Genomic DNA, 16,508 nt, shown 5'->3' on the forward strand with positions numbered 1-16,508 from the left:
ACAATATATCAATTCTTTCTGAAGAACACTGAGGAAGTCTGTTAAATGGTTAAATTAATTACAGCCTGTGATCCCTAGTGGAATCAGAAAATCATTTAGAAAAATACAGGAATGTAGGACTTCCTAGGTGGCGCAGTGGTTGAGAATCCGCCTGCCAATGCAGGGGACATGGGTTCAATCCCTGCTCCAGGAAGATCCCACATGCCGCAAAGCAACTAAACCTGTGCGCCACAAATACTGAGCCTGTGCTTTAGAGCCCGTGAGCCACAACTATTGAGCCCATGTGCTGCAACTACTGAAGCCCATGTGCCTAGAGCCCGTGCTCTGCAACAAGAGAAGCCATGGCAGTGAGAAGCCTGTGCACCACAATGAAGAGTAGCCCCCACTCACCACAACTAAAAAGAAAGCCCACGCACAGCAATAAAGACCCAACACAGCCAATAAAATAAATAAATAAATAAAAAAATAAAAATACAGGAATGTAGGCAGCATTCTAATCATCTATGCAGGTTTTGAGTCTCAAGGAAAAAATACTGTGAGAAAATAACTTAACTTCATTATAGCCTTGTCTTAAGAAGCAGAGATGCTGTTTCCTTTATGTGAAATGTTCAACGAAGAACACTTCTTACTGCTTTCAACACCCATGCTCCATGCAATAAACAGAAAAGAGGCTCACAATTGCTTATTACAGATCTGTGGCTTACCTGGGATCACAGAGAAATTTGGTTTTCTCTCCTTCTTCTCTCCAGATAAGCCATTCTCGGAAAGAGGGATGTACGAACATACGAGTCATGTCTCTGCGCTTGATTAGGAACATGGAGAGGTTCTCCATTCTCTGCTGAAAATCCTCCCACTCTAGCGTGCCTTCAATGCTGCCTGCATTGATGGCTTGGAAGATATGTTCATCAGTCAGTGGGTGGAGAGAGGCCACTGCCACATTCAGGAGAGGCATCACCCGGTCAAAGGAAGACTGGGTTGGGAACTTCATATTGCACTGGAGTAAGTAAACCTCAGAGAGCGAAACAGGAACTACTTTGTAGCTAGAGCTCTTTAATACTAGATAGCCTTTCTCTATGAGGTCAAATGTGAGTTTCAGGTATAGATAGGACCCTTGACTGAGGGTCTTGAGATGAGAACTGAGTTTGCCAAATGTAGTGTTGTCCATTTTGCCATTAAGTGAAATGTTATTCTGGATCTCCGAGCTGCTGTGTATCCGGTGCAGGATGTAAGCCTGCAGGTCCTGGTCTATGGCTTCATTCTCTTCTAGTCGATCCAAAAAAATCCTATGGAAAGGCAGCAGCTTGGTAATTTCCTAAAAGAGATGGAAAGAGAGAGAGACAGAAAGGCCTTCAGTTTCCCTTAACTCTTGTGATAAACTATAAGGTCCACAAATTTATTCTGAATTTACGTGTGGCCAAAGAAAAGAAGGAAATATGATGATTAGTGTCCAACAGATTAAAACATATTAATTGCACAGGAGGGACATAACTTTTCCCAATATTGAGACAAAATAACTTTTATGGGTCTTCATAAAGGGTACTTTAGGAGTGATTTCATGGTCAATATTCGATATAACACTCCTAAAATAGACAACAGAATGCCATATAACTTTTGCTCTAATTTTTCTCAGTGTAAACCATGGCATAATGTCAAAGCACAACTCAAGAAGAAAAATGTAAAAGGACTCAAAGAGTGTCTTATAAAAGTGTGACTTTCTATCCCTCCTAATAAAATTATTTTAATGTAGGTCTTTTGGAGCTGCCTTAGCCCAAAGGAAAAACTTCTAATAGTGGGAAGCTTGGTACCTTGGTGATCTGCTGGGAAATTATATTGGGGGAAGGTGACAGGGCTTTGTGGTGACTCTCATGCTCTGGAATCCATCTTTTCTTATCTGCTTACAGACTCTGCTCCTGTAAGTATTCATCCCTTGTCCTGCATCAATTTCTTCTTCTCTCCTGGATCACACAGACATGTGACTCCATATGCCTCCCTCTATCTACTGTATCTCTGTTTCCAGCAAAACTTAAAAGCTTTCTCCGCTTACTGTATTTTATTCCTCACTTTCCGTTCTCGCCTCCATTTGTTGCAATCAGGCTTCAGTCCCATCACTTCACTGAAATGGTCCTTGACAAGAGGATCGGTAATCTTCATCTTGCCAAATCCAATAACCAAGTTTCATTTCTCATCCTCCTCAACCTCTCAGCAGCACCTGATGCAGGTAATCACATCTTTCGAGTCCCTTCCTGCAGCTTGCTTTCACAGCCTGCTCCCCTCATTTTCCTCTTAGCACACTGACCACTCCTACCCAGGCTTTCCGGCTGGCTCCCCTCTCATTTCTCAGTCCACCCAGGGATAACATCTCCATTCTCTCCTCTTATCTGGCCACCCTCACTGCCTAGAAGAGGTCGTCCCATGGTTCTAAATATTGTCTCTATGTGGATGATGCCTAATTTTATGTTTCCAGCTTAGTCATGCTGAGCTCTCATCTTACATCTCCATCTACTCAACACTGACACGTGGATGTTTCACAGATAAACTTAATGTGACCAAATCAGAACTACTAAAATTTCCCCCCACCATAAAACCTTCCCATGTCAATAGATGGTATCACTGACCCTACCACCAAATCATAGGAACTATCTACGATCCTTCTCTTTTCCTCAAATCAGCATCTACCCAGATGCTCACCAAAACCCCACAATTCATCCTTGAACCTTCTCTCTTGCTTATGTCACATCCAGCCCATCATCAAGACGTTTTGGTTCTTCTTAAAAATATAGTCCAAGTATGACCACTTCACAGGGTCTCCACTGTTTCCACCCTAGTCAAAGCCACCATCACCTTTCACCTGTACTTCTGCTTCCATTTTTGATCCCCTACATTTTATTATCTACATAGCCAGCAGCCGAAGAACATAAATCAGATTTCATCACTTTACAAGGCTCCCTGGAGAGGCCTCTCCTATCTGCCCTATCTAAAATAACTGTCACCTACATTTATCCCTTTACTCTGTTATATTTATCTTCATAGCACTAACATTACCTAAAGTTTTAATATATGTTAATTTTTTTACTTATTATTTATGTTCCTCACTAGAATATAAGCTTTATGAGGGCAGGGATATTATCTGTCTTGTTTACCGTCATATCCTCAGCTCTTAGAAAGAGGCTTTTATACTTGAAGTACTTAAAAAATATTTGTGGAAATAATGACCAATTATGAGGGTTCATTTTTTTAAAAATTTTATTTATTTAGAGGGTTCATTTTTAAAGACCAATGAATTGTTTCATTGTCGGAGCTAAATAAAAATAATTTAAAAAAGTTATTGGTCTAGGTGAATGAAGTATCTGGGAAGTTATTATAGGTCTTGATCTATGAAGACATTGACATTTGGACTTTGTGTATATAATACTTTTCCTGTTCTCTGGCATATCTGAAAAATTAAGGTCATCTGGTCTACCAAGTCATACTCAAAATGTCTTTTGTGATTGCATGTGGTGTTATATAAAAATATAAACGAAGATATCATCTCCTAAGTATGTACTTAGTAAAAATAGTCAGAGATTGTGTTTCTGGAAGTTTCTTTTATTCACCTTTCATCTTTCACAATCAAGCTACTGACCAATAATGGCAGATTACATAATTTTTACTTGTAAAGATGCATTTATGTTGATTCATTCACATTCTTTAATTCAAACACAGACTGTTTTCTGTATATTAACAACTGTTATAAGGGAGTTGCATCAAAATAGTGGGATGGGCGTATAATATGCAAGATTTTAAGGTTCATCAAAAGTTGAGAAACCCTGTTTCAAACCAAGTGTGAATATGTAAAGAATGGAAAATACCAACTCAGCTATAGTGTGAATGATAGAGAAGGTGGAGTCATATGTCTTAGCCCATATGTCTTTATAGGCCATATGTCAGTTCCAACATTCCTGATCATTCTTCTGGCCATAAACTGAGTGATCAGTGAGTAAGCAGGGAAGGTAATTAAAAAAAAAATCTTATCTCCCAGTTATAGTCAATTTAATATAAAGCCTTTATATTGCCAATATTTTTCAGAAAAAGAAATATACAGAAGAAAGTCCATCTTCATGCTATGGAAAAGTCGAGAAAGAGGAAATAACTAAAAAATCTGACTCCACACTGTTCACTGAACTGGGATTTTGCTAGGCATTAAATGATAAAAAATATAAAACAAAAGTCAAACGGTAAATTACAGTGTTAGAGGCTCTATTTGCCTTGCTATCCTCATGACGAAGTCTAGAAAAATGGACTTTCTTTTCACACTATTCTGAAGGACACTTAATCAAAACTTACCCAGAGCAATGGGAATGGGAATTTGAGCTAAGACGGTCATATACAGAGTACGCTCCCTCTAGATTTTATCTCAAATTCTCAAAATACGCTCTTTGGGAATTATTCTTGCTAGTGCTCTAGGACATGGTGGAGATTTGGAAAAGCTCATCTCTAAGGGTACAAGGACCTAGAACTTTTTTGGTTTAAGCACCCTCCAAGGGAAATAATTTATGGTCCAAAAGCAAACAAACACATACCTGTAAACTGGTCCTAACTGTTACAATTAATTTGAGCCAGGAAGGAAATTTTCCAATCATTTTACTCAGAAATGATACAATCGTATCCCCATAATCCGGTTTGTGAAATTCTGCTTCATTTAATCCATCAATCAAGATGATGAAATCTTCATCTGGGATTTTTCTCTCTGAGATGGAAAGGAACAAATTACTTAATAATTACCAAGTGGATAAGTGAGTTCTTTTTGGGTCTTTGATCACATATCTCTTTGGAAGAAAAAAATCAGAAAAGGTCTCTCGTGTGTTGAGTGAATGCTCAGGGCACAAAATTTATTATAAAGACAGGGAATAATTCATTTAGTGAGTTTGTTTTTCACCAGGTATGAACGCGTTTGTCGCACAAATAATATATAAAGCATACATATCATCATCATCAACATTCCCCCCATGTTATCAGTTGTGAGACAGCCTGAGGACTGCCTTTATGAGAATGTACACATGTAAATTCCTTTTTCTCTCATACTTGAAAAAGCTGGAAAGAACGTTTTCCCACCCCTTTTGACAGCATCAAAGAGAACAGTATCACATGTTACTTTGGGAATTAAAAAAAAATTAAAAATAAATAAATAAATAAGTAAATGGTTTAATTTGAAGTCCACAGCAGTATATAGGACTATATGTGAATACACAGTGGGTGGGAAGGAAGGGATGGAAGAACAGACAAAAGGAATCCCAGCCAACAGACAGATCTACACTTGGCAGGCTGGATTCCGAGATCTTACAGAACCAGCAGCTTCCTAGATTACACCTAAAGCAGCTTCAATGAGACCAGACCCTTGAGTGATCTTCCCAGGGGAGCAGGAGTCATGTAGGAAAGACAAATATCTACCACTTTTGTTTCCCTTTCCCTCCTGGATTCTATACTATCCTAAATTGACAAAGTCAGTTTATCTTTAGGGCTAGGCTACAGAAGAAGACCTGGTAAGATTTCAGGCTTCCACTCCCATTAAATGCTTACTGATTCTTGAACAATATTGAACAATCAGAGATTAAAAAAATCCCCCAGCTGAATGAACATTTTAGTATAAATGAATTGCAAAGAACAAGTAAAAGCTCCTAGTTAGTAAGACCTTACAGGTTCTGAAGAGAGGAGAGCAGGGGAAGAGAGGAAGAAGTCATTGGATGCCTGAAACAGGAAACAGGTTATATCTGAGGAGGAAAAAGAACGTGAAGCTGAAGACAGAAGGAAAACTCTGAGGACTTCCGTACCACATTGGCTCTTTTAGCTTTTGAAAGAGTCAAGGCTAATGGAAACTCTAAATATTTTTGTTTCACATTTAAAAATATGCAGATTTTTTGCATGATTAATAAAAGTTTATATTTCCCCTCTAAAGTACAAGCTTTACATAAAGGAATTTAATTTCAATAGCCTAAGTACTATAAATCAGTTCTCAAATTATGAAGAGTTTCAACTATTACTTTCATCTGGTGACTTTAGGAAGAGAAATGAACTATGGTTCTCTATTAACAAAGGTTATTAATGAAATGTCATCCTAGATGATGTAGAGCTAAGGAAACACATTACTCCTTTAAGGAGTCCAAAGAATTACAGAAGAGAGAGGAGCTGCTTGGAACTAACTGGGATTTACCCACACAAACGGGGGCTCTTAAGTTCTTGATTTTGAGGACCTTGGCTCCCTTCAGCATACTTGTGTCTTTAATTTCCAGAGAGGAATTTTCTAATTGTATTCTGCTTGGCAGATATACTAGAGCTCTCCTTTGTAACTGAGCACTATCACCAACCCCACCCAGTGGTGTGCTGGAGCCATCCTGTACTGGTTCAGGAGAGCCCACTGTCATATTTTCAAGAGCTGGTTGTTAAGCAACTGGTAGCTTCAGACTGGCCAAAGTGGGACTATTTATACAATGGAAACTGGCAAATGTTACAAGCCCTCCTCCCCACAGCTGGCTGTTACACATTTACCAGCACAGCACTCTCTCCACCACTTCAATAATACCTCCTTGAACTTCACCCAGGCTCCTTCATAAGAAAGCAGTGATTGTCCAGCGGAAAAAAAGGCTGACGATAATGCAGGCATCTGTTGAGGTTTCCTTTGGGAAAAACATTTCAAATACACTCTCAAGCATCAATATCAAGAATATGCTCTAATCTGAATATTTTAATGGATAATTCAATTGCTAATAAAATTAAATTTTCATTTCCATAAATTTCCAGATTATATTACTCACCCCATGAGTAGAAAATATGTCATTTCTTTAAAAAAATATATGACCCACTTAAAACCTAAAAAATTTTCTTTTCTTTTGCTAAATAATGAGGTTTCTCAATTATAAATTTAAGAAGTGAGACCTTAATGATCTTTAGACTTTGCCTTTCAAATGCAACCAGACTTACATGAATGCTTGCTTGGATTTCCCTGGTGGCACAGTGGTTAAGAATCTGCCTACCAATGTAGGGGACACAGGTTAGATCCCTGGTCCAGGAAGATTCCACATGCCTCGGAGCAACTAAGCCCATGCGCCGCAACTACTGAGCCTGCACTCTACAGCAGGTGAGCCACAACTACTAAAAATGTGTGCCTCAACTACTGAGCCCACATGCTGCAACTACTGAGCCCGAGCACTGCAACTACTGAAGCTTGAGTGCCTAGAGCCTGTGCTCTGCAACAAAAGAAGCCACCGCAATGAGAAGCCACGCACTGCAATGAAGAATAGCCCCTGCTCACAGCAACCAGAGAAAGCCCACGCACAGCAATGAAGACCTAATGCAGCCAAAAAAAAAAAAAAAAAAAAAAAAAGAATGCTAAGAATGCTTGCTCATTTTCATTTTCAAACTTTTGTAGGTTATTTAAACACATACTCTAACTCAGTAGTTTTTAAAAGATTTTTCAGACAAACGAAAATTAAAAAAAAATTGGGGAACAACAAAGGACTGCTACTTCCTAACTGGCCATGTAAGAACATTTATAGTACAACTAACATCCACTATCACCATTATTTCATAGAACAAAAAATATTTTAACATTAAAAGAGGAGGGACATAATCTAACCTTTACATATATGGCTATGCAAAGTTATATCTATATTTTACATCCATACAAATTCTAGGCTGTTTCTATTTTCTTTTTCTTTTTTTTAAAATTTATTTTATTTATTTATTGGCTGTGTTGGGTCTTTGTTGCTGCACACGGGCTTTCTCTAGTTGCTGAGAGTGGGGGCTACTCTTCATTGTGGTGCACGGGCTTCTCATTGTAGTGGCTTCTCTTGTTGTGGAGCACAGGCTCTAGGTGCGTGGGCTTCAATAGTTGCGGCACACGGGCTCAACAGCTGTGGCTCACGGGCTTAGTTGCTCCGTGGCATGTGGAATCTTCCCAGAGCAGGGCTCAAACCCATGTCCCCTGCATTAGCAGGCGGATTTTTAACCACTGCACCACCTAGGAAGTCCTCTATTTTCTTATATTGTCATGGACAAATGAAAACTTTAAATGGACTGGTGCTTTAAATGAACAGCCACTGTTCTGGCTGACAAGTCCCTGGAAAGGTGGAAGCTCTTTAACCCTTGTTTTAAATTCCTTGTAAACAGATACTCACCAGGGATCCCCCACTGCTCTCACCTGAATATATGCTTAATAAATACTTGAACTGTCTTTCTTAGCAGTCCCATTCTAACACTCTACCTAGATACCTGAGAGAAATAATTACAGAGACTGCAAGAGAAGAGGGGGCAGCTAGAACTAAAGTCAAAACAATCCTAGTGCATGAGATTTTATTACCGGTGTATTATATAGGAATTCTCAAAAATGAAAACAAAGCACATATCAGATAACATTTTTTTGTTCAAAAAAGCTGCACATTACATGTAAATTATCTTCCTTACAGTTGTGATAACAAACGAGTGTCACCTTCACCAAGAAACTTTAAAACTTTTCCATTTGTTTTATATGTATGTGTATTTGTATTTTAGTCACCACACTTGTAGAACCTTAAAGTACTGTGAAAAATGTTGACTCTCATTTTTTAGAGAAAAATGTATAATTTGAAATCTAGCTTCTGAATCTAAATTGGAAGCATTTTCCACTGAACTTTCCTGGAAAGAAAACTCTAGCCACCTTTAAAAAATTCTCTATTTTAAAAACTATTGTGATAAAATTTATATACAATTAATAGTGAAGATCTTAACTGTACCCTTTGGTGAGTTTTGAAAAACATATACTCATGTAACTAATATCCTGATGAAAGCAGAGAACATCTCCACCGCTCCAGAGAGTTTCCTGAGGTTCCTTCCCAGTCTTCAGCAGGCAACCACTGTTCTGATTCGTATCACCATAGACAATACCTGCTTCTTATGCTCCACATGTTTCTGAGGTTCATCTGCACTGTTGAGTGTATTATTACTTTGTCCCTTTTTATTACTAAGAAGGATACTAAGAATTTGATACTAAGAATTCATTTCACATCCACCGAATGAATATACAATTTGTTTACGTATTCTTTCGTTGAAAGACCTTTGGGTTGTTTCCCGTTTTTAACTACTATGAATAAAGTCAATACAAACATTCTTATATGAGTCTTTTTGTAGACATATGTTTTCACTTCTTCTGGGTAAATACATAGGAACAGAATTGCTTGGTCATAAGGCAGATTTATATTTAACTTTATAAGGAACTGCCAAATAGTTTTTCAAAGTAGTTGTACCACTTTAAACTCCCACCAGCAACGTATGAGGGTTCCAGCAGCTTACCATCCTCACCACCATTTGATGTTCAACTTTTAGAATTTTAACCATTGTAGTGGGAGTAAAGTGATGTCTCACTGTGATTTTAATTTGCATTTCCCTGATGACTAATGATGGCAAACACCTTTTTATGTGCTGGTAGGCTACTGTATATCTCCTTTTGTGAAGCGTCTGAATCTTTTGCCGCTTTAAGAATTAGGTTATTTATCTTCTCATCAGTGATTTATAGAAATTCTTTAGATACTATGGATACAAGTGCTTTGTCACACACAGAGTGAATTATTTTCTCCCCTTTTGTGATTTGCTTTCCCTTTTTCTTAGTGGTATCATGCTGAGAGACATTTAAAATTTTGATGTCCAATTTATTAATTTTTTTTACATGATTAATGATTTTTAGGACCCAAGAAATCTTTACCTACCCCGAAGGTTGTGAAGATACTCTAAATGTTTTCTATTAGCTTTAGAGATTTAGCTTTCATTTCACTTTGGACCATGATCTCTCTCGAATTAATTTTAGTGTATGGTGTTAGGTAAGGATTGAGATTCATTTTTTCCCCCATATATGTATCCAGTTGTTGTAGCATCATTTGATGACAGAAAGTCTCTTTTCCAAATTATCTTGGCACCTTTGAGGACGGTCAACTGACTCCATATGTGTGGGTTTAATTTTAGATTCTCCATTCTGTTCCATTGATCTATTTATCTATCCTTGTGGGAATACCACCCTGTCAGCGGAGTGCTAGAGCCAGCTCACGTTGGTTCATGAGAGCTGATTGCTAAATTTTTTATGGTCAAATCAGGCTCCCACCCCTGAGCTGATTGTGAAACATTTACTAGCACATTACTACTGCCTGTCGTGATTTCTGTAGCTTTATATTAAATCTTGAAACCAGGTACTGCCGGTCTTCCAATTTTTTTCTTTTTTAAGATTGTTTTGGCTATTTGTGGTTCTTTGAATTTCTGAATTTCTGTCAGTTAAAAAAAAAATCCTGCTGAGATTCTGATAGAATCTATAGGCCAATTTGGGGAGAAACTCCAGTCTACAAACACGGCATATCTCTTCCATTTACTAAGTTCTTTAATTTCACTCTGTGTGTTTTGGAAGCCTTACACATCTTTTGTTAAACTTATTCTTAAGCATTTTGTTTCTAAGGAAAATGGCATTTGCTCCAGTTATCTACTGCTGCATCAAACACCTAAGAGTTACTCAAATGGTTGGAAAGAGAATCATCTGCAACAAAAACTCATGTTTGGTGTCAGGGCCAGAATGACTTATGACTTGATAGCTAAAACAGTGATTGGAACATATATATATATACACACACAGACCAAGTGGTCTGCACTACTTCACAGCACGGTAAACTCAAAGCAGTCAGTCTTTTGACATGGCAATACATACCCCCAAAAGCAAGTGTTTCAGTGAACAAGATGGAAGCAGCATGACCGTTTATGACCTAGCCTCAGATATCACATGGCATTATTCTGTAGTATTCTATTAGTTGAAGCAGTCACAAGCCTGCTAATATTCAAAGGGAGGAGACACAGACCCTAACTCTGGATGGGAAAGATGATAAAGAATTTTCAGTCATGTTTTAAAACTGCCACACTACTTTTAAAATTTCAGTTTTCAGTCATTTGCTGCTAGTATATAAATACAATAGATACTGCGTATAGACTGTAGCTCCACACTTATTAATTTCAGTAGGCTTTTTTTTTTCTTTTGTAGATTCCTTAGAACGTTCTAGGTAAACAATCACATCTGCTAATAAAGACAGTTTTACTTCTTCCTTTCCTATCTTTATACTGTTTGCTTGTTTGTTTTCTTATTGTGCTAGCTTGGACCACCCATGGAAAGTCAAATGTAAGTTACCATACACCTGACAAGAGGGGAAATGTATTTAATGTTTCATTGTTAACTGTATGTATTTTGGAATTGTCCTTTATTAGGCTAAGTTTTCTTCTATTCCTAGTTTGCAGAAAGTTTTTATTGTTAATTGTAATATTTTAAGTGTTTTTCTGCATTTATTGAGAGTATACATTTATTTATGTAGACAGAGATTTTCTCATTTATTCTGTTAATATTATGAATTACAGTGATTAACTTTCAAATGTTAACCTAACATTGCATTCCTGATCAAGTAGAACTAATCAATTTGCTATTAGTGTTTTTCAGGATTTTGCTATCATGGTTATGAGGAATACTTACCTGTAATTTTCTTTTCTTATATGGTCCTTATAGTTTGATTTCAGCATTAATGCTTATCTAATAAAACAAATTGAGAAATGTTCTTTTCCTTTATTTTCTGAAAACATTTGTGTAAGATTCATATTATTTCTTCTTTAGATGTTGGATACAATTCATTAGTAAAACCATCTGAGCCTGGAGTTTTCTTTTTTGGAGGTTTTCTTTTTCCCTTTTAACTTACAAATTAAATAGATAAGAACTAGTCAGATTTTTCTCTTTCCTCTTGAGTAAGTTGTGTTTTTTACAGAATTTGCCCAATTTAAGTTGTTGAATTTATTGTTATAACGCTGTTCATAATACTCCCTTATTTTTCTTTTAATGTCTGTAGAATCTGTAGTGCTAGCCTCTCTTTCATGCCTGATGTGTTTTTCTCATTTTCTTGACCAGTCTTGCTAAGTGTTTATTCATTTTAACTATTAATTTTTTTTTCTATTTCACTGATTGCTGCTCTTGCTTTTTATTATTTCCTTTTTCTGCTTACTCTGGGTTTATTTTCCTCATTTTTTTCTAGTTTATTAAGTCATAAACTTAACTACTGATTTTATATTACTCAGTTTGAAATATTTTACAATTTCCTTTGTGATTTCTTCTTTCTCTCACGGGTTGTTTAGAAGTGCTAAATTCCTAAATATTTGGGGATTTTATGTGTATTCGTATCTAATTTAATCCCATTATCTCAGAGAATCTTTTCTGTAAGATTTTAATTTTTTGAAAATTTCAGACTTATTTTATGGCCCAGAATACAGTCCATGTGCACCTGAAAGAAATGTATATTGTGCAGTTTTTGGGTAGTGTTCTATAAATGTCAATTGGATCAAGTTGGTTGACAGTGTTGTTAAAATCTTCTATATACTTACTAATTTTTTGTCTACTTGTTCTAACAGTTACTGAGACAGAGGTGTTAAAATTTCCAACTATGATTATTTGTCTATTTAGCTCTTTAGTTCCATTAGTTTTTTAAAAAAAAAATTTATTCATTCATTTTTTATAAATTTATTTATTTATTTACTTATTGGCTGTGATGGGTCTTTGTTGCTGCACACGGGCTTTCTGTAGTTGCAGCGAGCAGGGGCTACTCTTCATTGTGGTGCGAGGGTTCCTTGTTGCCATGGCTTCTCTCGCTGTGGAGCACGGGCTCTAGTCGCATAGGCTTCAGTAGTTGCAGCACACGGGCTCAACAGTTGTGGCTCACGGGCTTAGGTGCTCCATGGCATGTGGGATCATCCTGGAGCAGGGATCGAACCTGTGCCCCCTGCATTGGCAGGTGGATTCTAAACCACTGCACCACCTAGGAAGTCCCAGATCTGTTTTTTTTTTTTTAAAGAACATTTATTGAGATACAGTTAACAGATAATAAACTGCATGTGTTTAGAGTGTACAATGTTTTTTTTTTTATTAGTAATGTATATATGGAAATCCCAATCTACCAATTCATTCCCCCCCCACCCCAGTTCTATTAGTTTTTGATCCATGTAGTTTGAACCTCCATTGTTAGGTTCAAAGACATTTAGAATTATTTTATCATCTGATGAACTAGTTCTTTTATGTTTAACAAATGTCCCTTTGGTAATACTCCTTGTCTTGAAGTCTATTCTGCCTCACATTAATATACCCACTCCAGCTTTCTTATGCTTCTTGTTTATAGCATATATATTTTTCTATCTTTTGCATTAAATCTGTGTCTTTAAATAACCTCTCCTGCAGATAGCATACAGTTGGGTCTTACTTTTTATCCAGTCTGACAGTTTCTGTCTTTTAGTAGAAATATTTGGTCAATTTAAATTTAATGTAATTATTAAAAACTCTCATCTGGAGATAGGATTAAGATAGCAGAGTAGGAGGACCTGCGCTCACTCCTTCTTGCAAGAGCACTGGAGTTACAACTAACTGCTGAACAATCATTGACAGAAAGACACTGGAACTCACCAAAAAAGACACCCCACATCCAGAGACAAAGGAGAAGCCTCAGTGAGATGGTAGGAGGGGCGCAATCGCGTTAAAATCAAATCCCATAAATGCTGGGTGGGTGACTCACAAACTGGAGAACAGTTATACGGCAGAAGACCACCCACTAAAGTGAGGGTTCTGAGCCCCATGTCAGGCTCCCTAACCTGGGAGTCCAGCAATGGGAGGAGGAATCCCCAGACAACCAGACTCTGAAAGCCAGCGGGATTTGATTGCAGGACCTCCACAGGACTGGGGGAAATGGAGACTCCTCTCTTGGAGGGCACACAAAAAAATGTGCTCACCAGGACCCAGGGGGAAGGAGCCATGACCCCATAGGAGACTGAACCAGACCTACTTGCTGGTGTTGGAGGGTTGCCTGCAGGGGTGGGGGGCAGCTGTGGCTCACAAGGAGACAGGGGCACTGGCAGCAGGGGTTCTAGGAAGTGCTCATTGGTGTGAGCCCTCCCAGAATCTGCCATTAGCCCCACCAAAGAGCCTGTAAGGTCCAGTGCTAGGTAGCCTCAGGCCAAACAACCAACAAGGTGTGAACACAGCCCCATCCATTAGCAGACAAACAGATTAAAGTTTTACTGAGCTCTGCCCACCAAATCAGATTAAAGTCTTATTGAGCTCCATCCACCCAGCCCTACCCACCATCAGTCCCTCCCATCAGGAAGCACCCACAGCCTCCTAGATAGCTTCCTGCACAAGAGGGCAGACAGCAGTATCAGCAGTATTTCGTCTTGTGGAACTGAAAACCACAGCCACAGAAAGAGAGAGAAAATGAAAAAGCAGAGGACTTTGTACCAGATGAAGGGACAGGATAAAACCCCAGAAAAACAACTAAATGAAGAGGAGATAGGCACCCTTCCAGAAAAAGAATTCAGAATAATGATAGTGAAGATGATCCACAACTTTGAAAAAAGACTGGATGCAAAGATCGAAAAGTTTACCAAAGACCTAGAAGAATTAAAGAGCAAACAAACAGAGATATGCAACACAATAACTGAAATGAAAAATACACTAGAAGGAACCAAGAGCAGGTTAACTGAGGCAGAAGGGCGAATAAGTGACCTGGAAGACAGAATGGTGATAATCACTGATGAGGAAAAGAATACGGAAAAAAGAATGCAAAGAACTGAAGACAGCCTAAGATACCTCTGGGACAATGTTAAACGCACCAACATTCACATTATAGGGGTCCCAGAAGGAGAAGAGAGAGAGAAAGGACCTGAGAAAATATTGGAAGAGATTCTAGTTGCAAACTTCCTTAATGTGGGAAAGGAAACAGCTACCCAAGTGCAGGGAGCACAGAGAGTCCGAGGCAGGATATACCCAAGGAGAAACATGCCAAGACATATAGTAGTCAAATTGACAAAAATTAAAGACGGAAAAGTTATTAAAAGCAACAAGGGAAAAATGACAACATACAGGGGAACTCCCATAAGGGTAACAGCTGATTTCTCAGCAGAAACTCTGCAAGCCAGAAGGGAGTGGCACGATATATTTCAAGTGATGACAGGGAAGAACCTACAACCAAGAATACTCTACCCAGCAAGGATCTCATTCAGATTCGATGGAGAAATCAAAAGCTTTACAGACAAGCAACAGCTAAGAGAATTCAGCACCATCAAACCAGCCCTACAACAAATGCTAAAGGAACTTCTCTAAGTGGGAAACATAAGAGAAGAAAAGGACCTACAGAAACAACAACAAAACAATTAAGAAAATGGTAATAGGAACATACATATCGATAATTACCTTGAATGTAAATGGACTAAATGCACCAACCAAAAGACACAGACTGGCTGAATGGACACAAAAACAAGACCCATATATATGCTGTCTACAAGAGACCTGCTTCAGACCTAGGGACACATACAGACTGAAAGTGAGGGGATGGAAAAAGATATTCCATGCAAATGGAAATCAAAAGAAAGCTGGAGTAGCGATACTCATATCAGATAAAATAGACTTTAAAATAAAAAATGTTACAAGAGACAAGAAAGGACATTACATAAAGATCAAGGGATCCATCCAAGAAGAGGAGATAACCATTTTAAATATATATGCACCCAATACAGGAGCACCTCAATACATAAGGCAAATGCTAACAACTATGAAAGAGGAAATGCAAGGCAGAAATAGAGACACAGGTGTAGAGAACAAACACATGGACACCAAGTGGGGAAAGTGGGGAGGGCTGGGGAGGGATGAATTGGGAGACTGGGATACCAAATTGTACACTCTAAATATATGCTGGTTATTGTTTGTTAACTGTATCTCAATAAAAGTTCTTAAAAAAAAAAGAAAGAAAACAAAATTTAATGTAATTATTGATATGGTTGATTTAATTTCTTATCTTGCTGTTCCATACTAAAAAAAATTATTCTGTTCTTTCTTTTCAGTCTTCTTTTGGATTAATCAAATATTTTTTAGTATTTCACTTATTTTATAAATCATGTTTCCAGCTATTGCTCATGATGGTGATTTGTTATAAGGGTAAGAACATGAGAATTTGATAGAATAATTAAATTCACTCAGAACAACATTTATCAATGGGGATATCTAAAGCTGGTTATGAAGACCTAGATGAAAAGCAAATATATCTAGTAGCAAAATTAAAAAACACATGAATTATGGTTGAGAATCTACAGCCGAATCTGCATGCATTTGGATATTCTCCTTGAATTAGCCTTAAGATGTAGATCCTTGTATCACTGACCTTCCTTCAAGGTACCCCTCCTATACGTGAGCAATTTCTAAGTTCACTTATTTGTTCAAAATTTATTTCCTGAAATGCTTACTATGTTCAAGGTGAGGTAATCACTATGAAGGATAAAAGTTGAATAGGAAAAGGTTCCTAACGTCAATAGCATACAATTTGGTCAAAGAAATAACTAATTCTTTTTTAAAAAATTTACTTATTTATTATTTATTTGGTTGTGCTGGGTCTTAGTTGTGGCAGGTGGGCTCCTTAGTTGCGGCTCACAGGCTCCTTAGCTGTGGCACGCAAACTCTT

At 37.7% G+C, this 16,508-nt stretch overlaps 1 protein-coding gene across 17 annotated transcripts in view; it reads right to left on the reverse strand.

Moving 5' to 3' along the window:
• Positions 1–16,508, reverse strand: part of TANC2 (tetratricopeptide repeat, ankyrin repeat and coiled-coil containing 2) — a 342,062-nt gene that overhangs the window by 56,682 nt on the left and 268,872 nt on the right. For all 17 annotated transcript variants that reach the window (XM_057716527.1, XM_057716534.1, XM_057716530.1 and 14 more), the window contains 2 exons: positions 4,560–4,726; positions 705–1,312 (listed from right to left, as the gene is read on the reverse strand). In XM_057716527.1, the coding sequence (XP_057572510.1) occupies positions 705–1,312; positions 4,560–4,726 (775 nt within the window). The remainder of the gene's footprint in view (positions 1–704; positions 1,313–4,559; positions 4,727–16,508) is intronic.

This window comes from Hippopotamus amphibius, chromosome 17 (assembly GCF_030028045.1).
Source record: "Hippopotamus amphibius kiboko isolate mHipAmp2 chromosome 17, mHipAmp2.hap2, whole genome shotgun sequence".
Lineage (NCBI taxonomy): Eukaryota > Metazoa > Chordata > Mammalia > Artiodactyla > Hippopotamidae > Hippopotamus > Hippopotamus amphibius.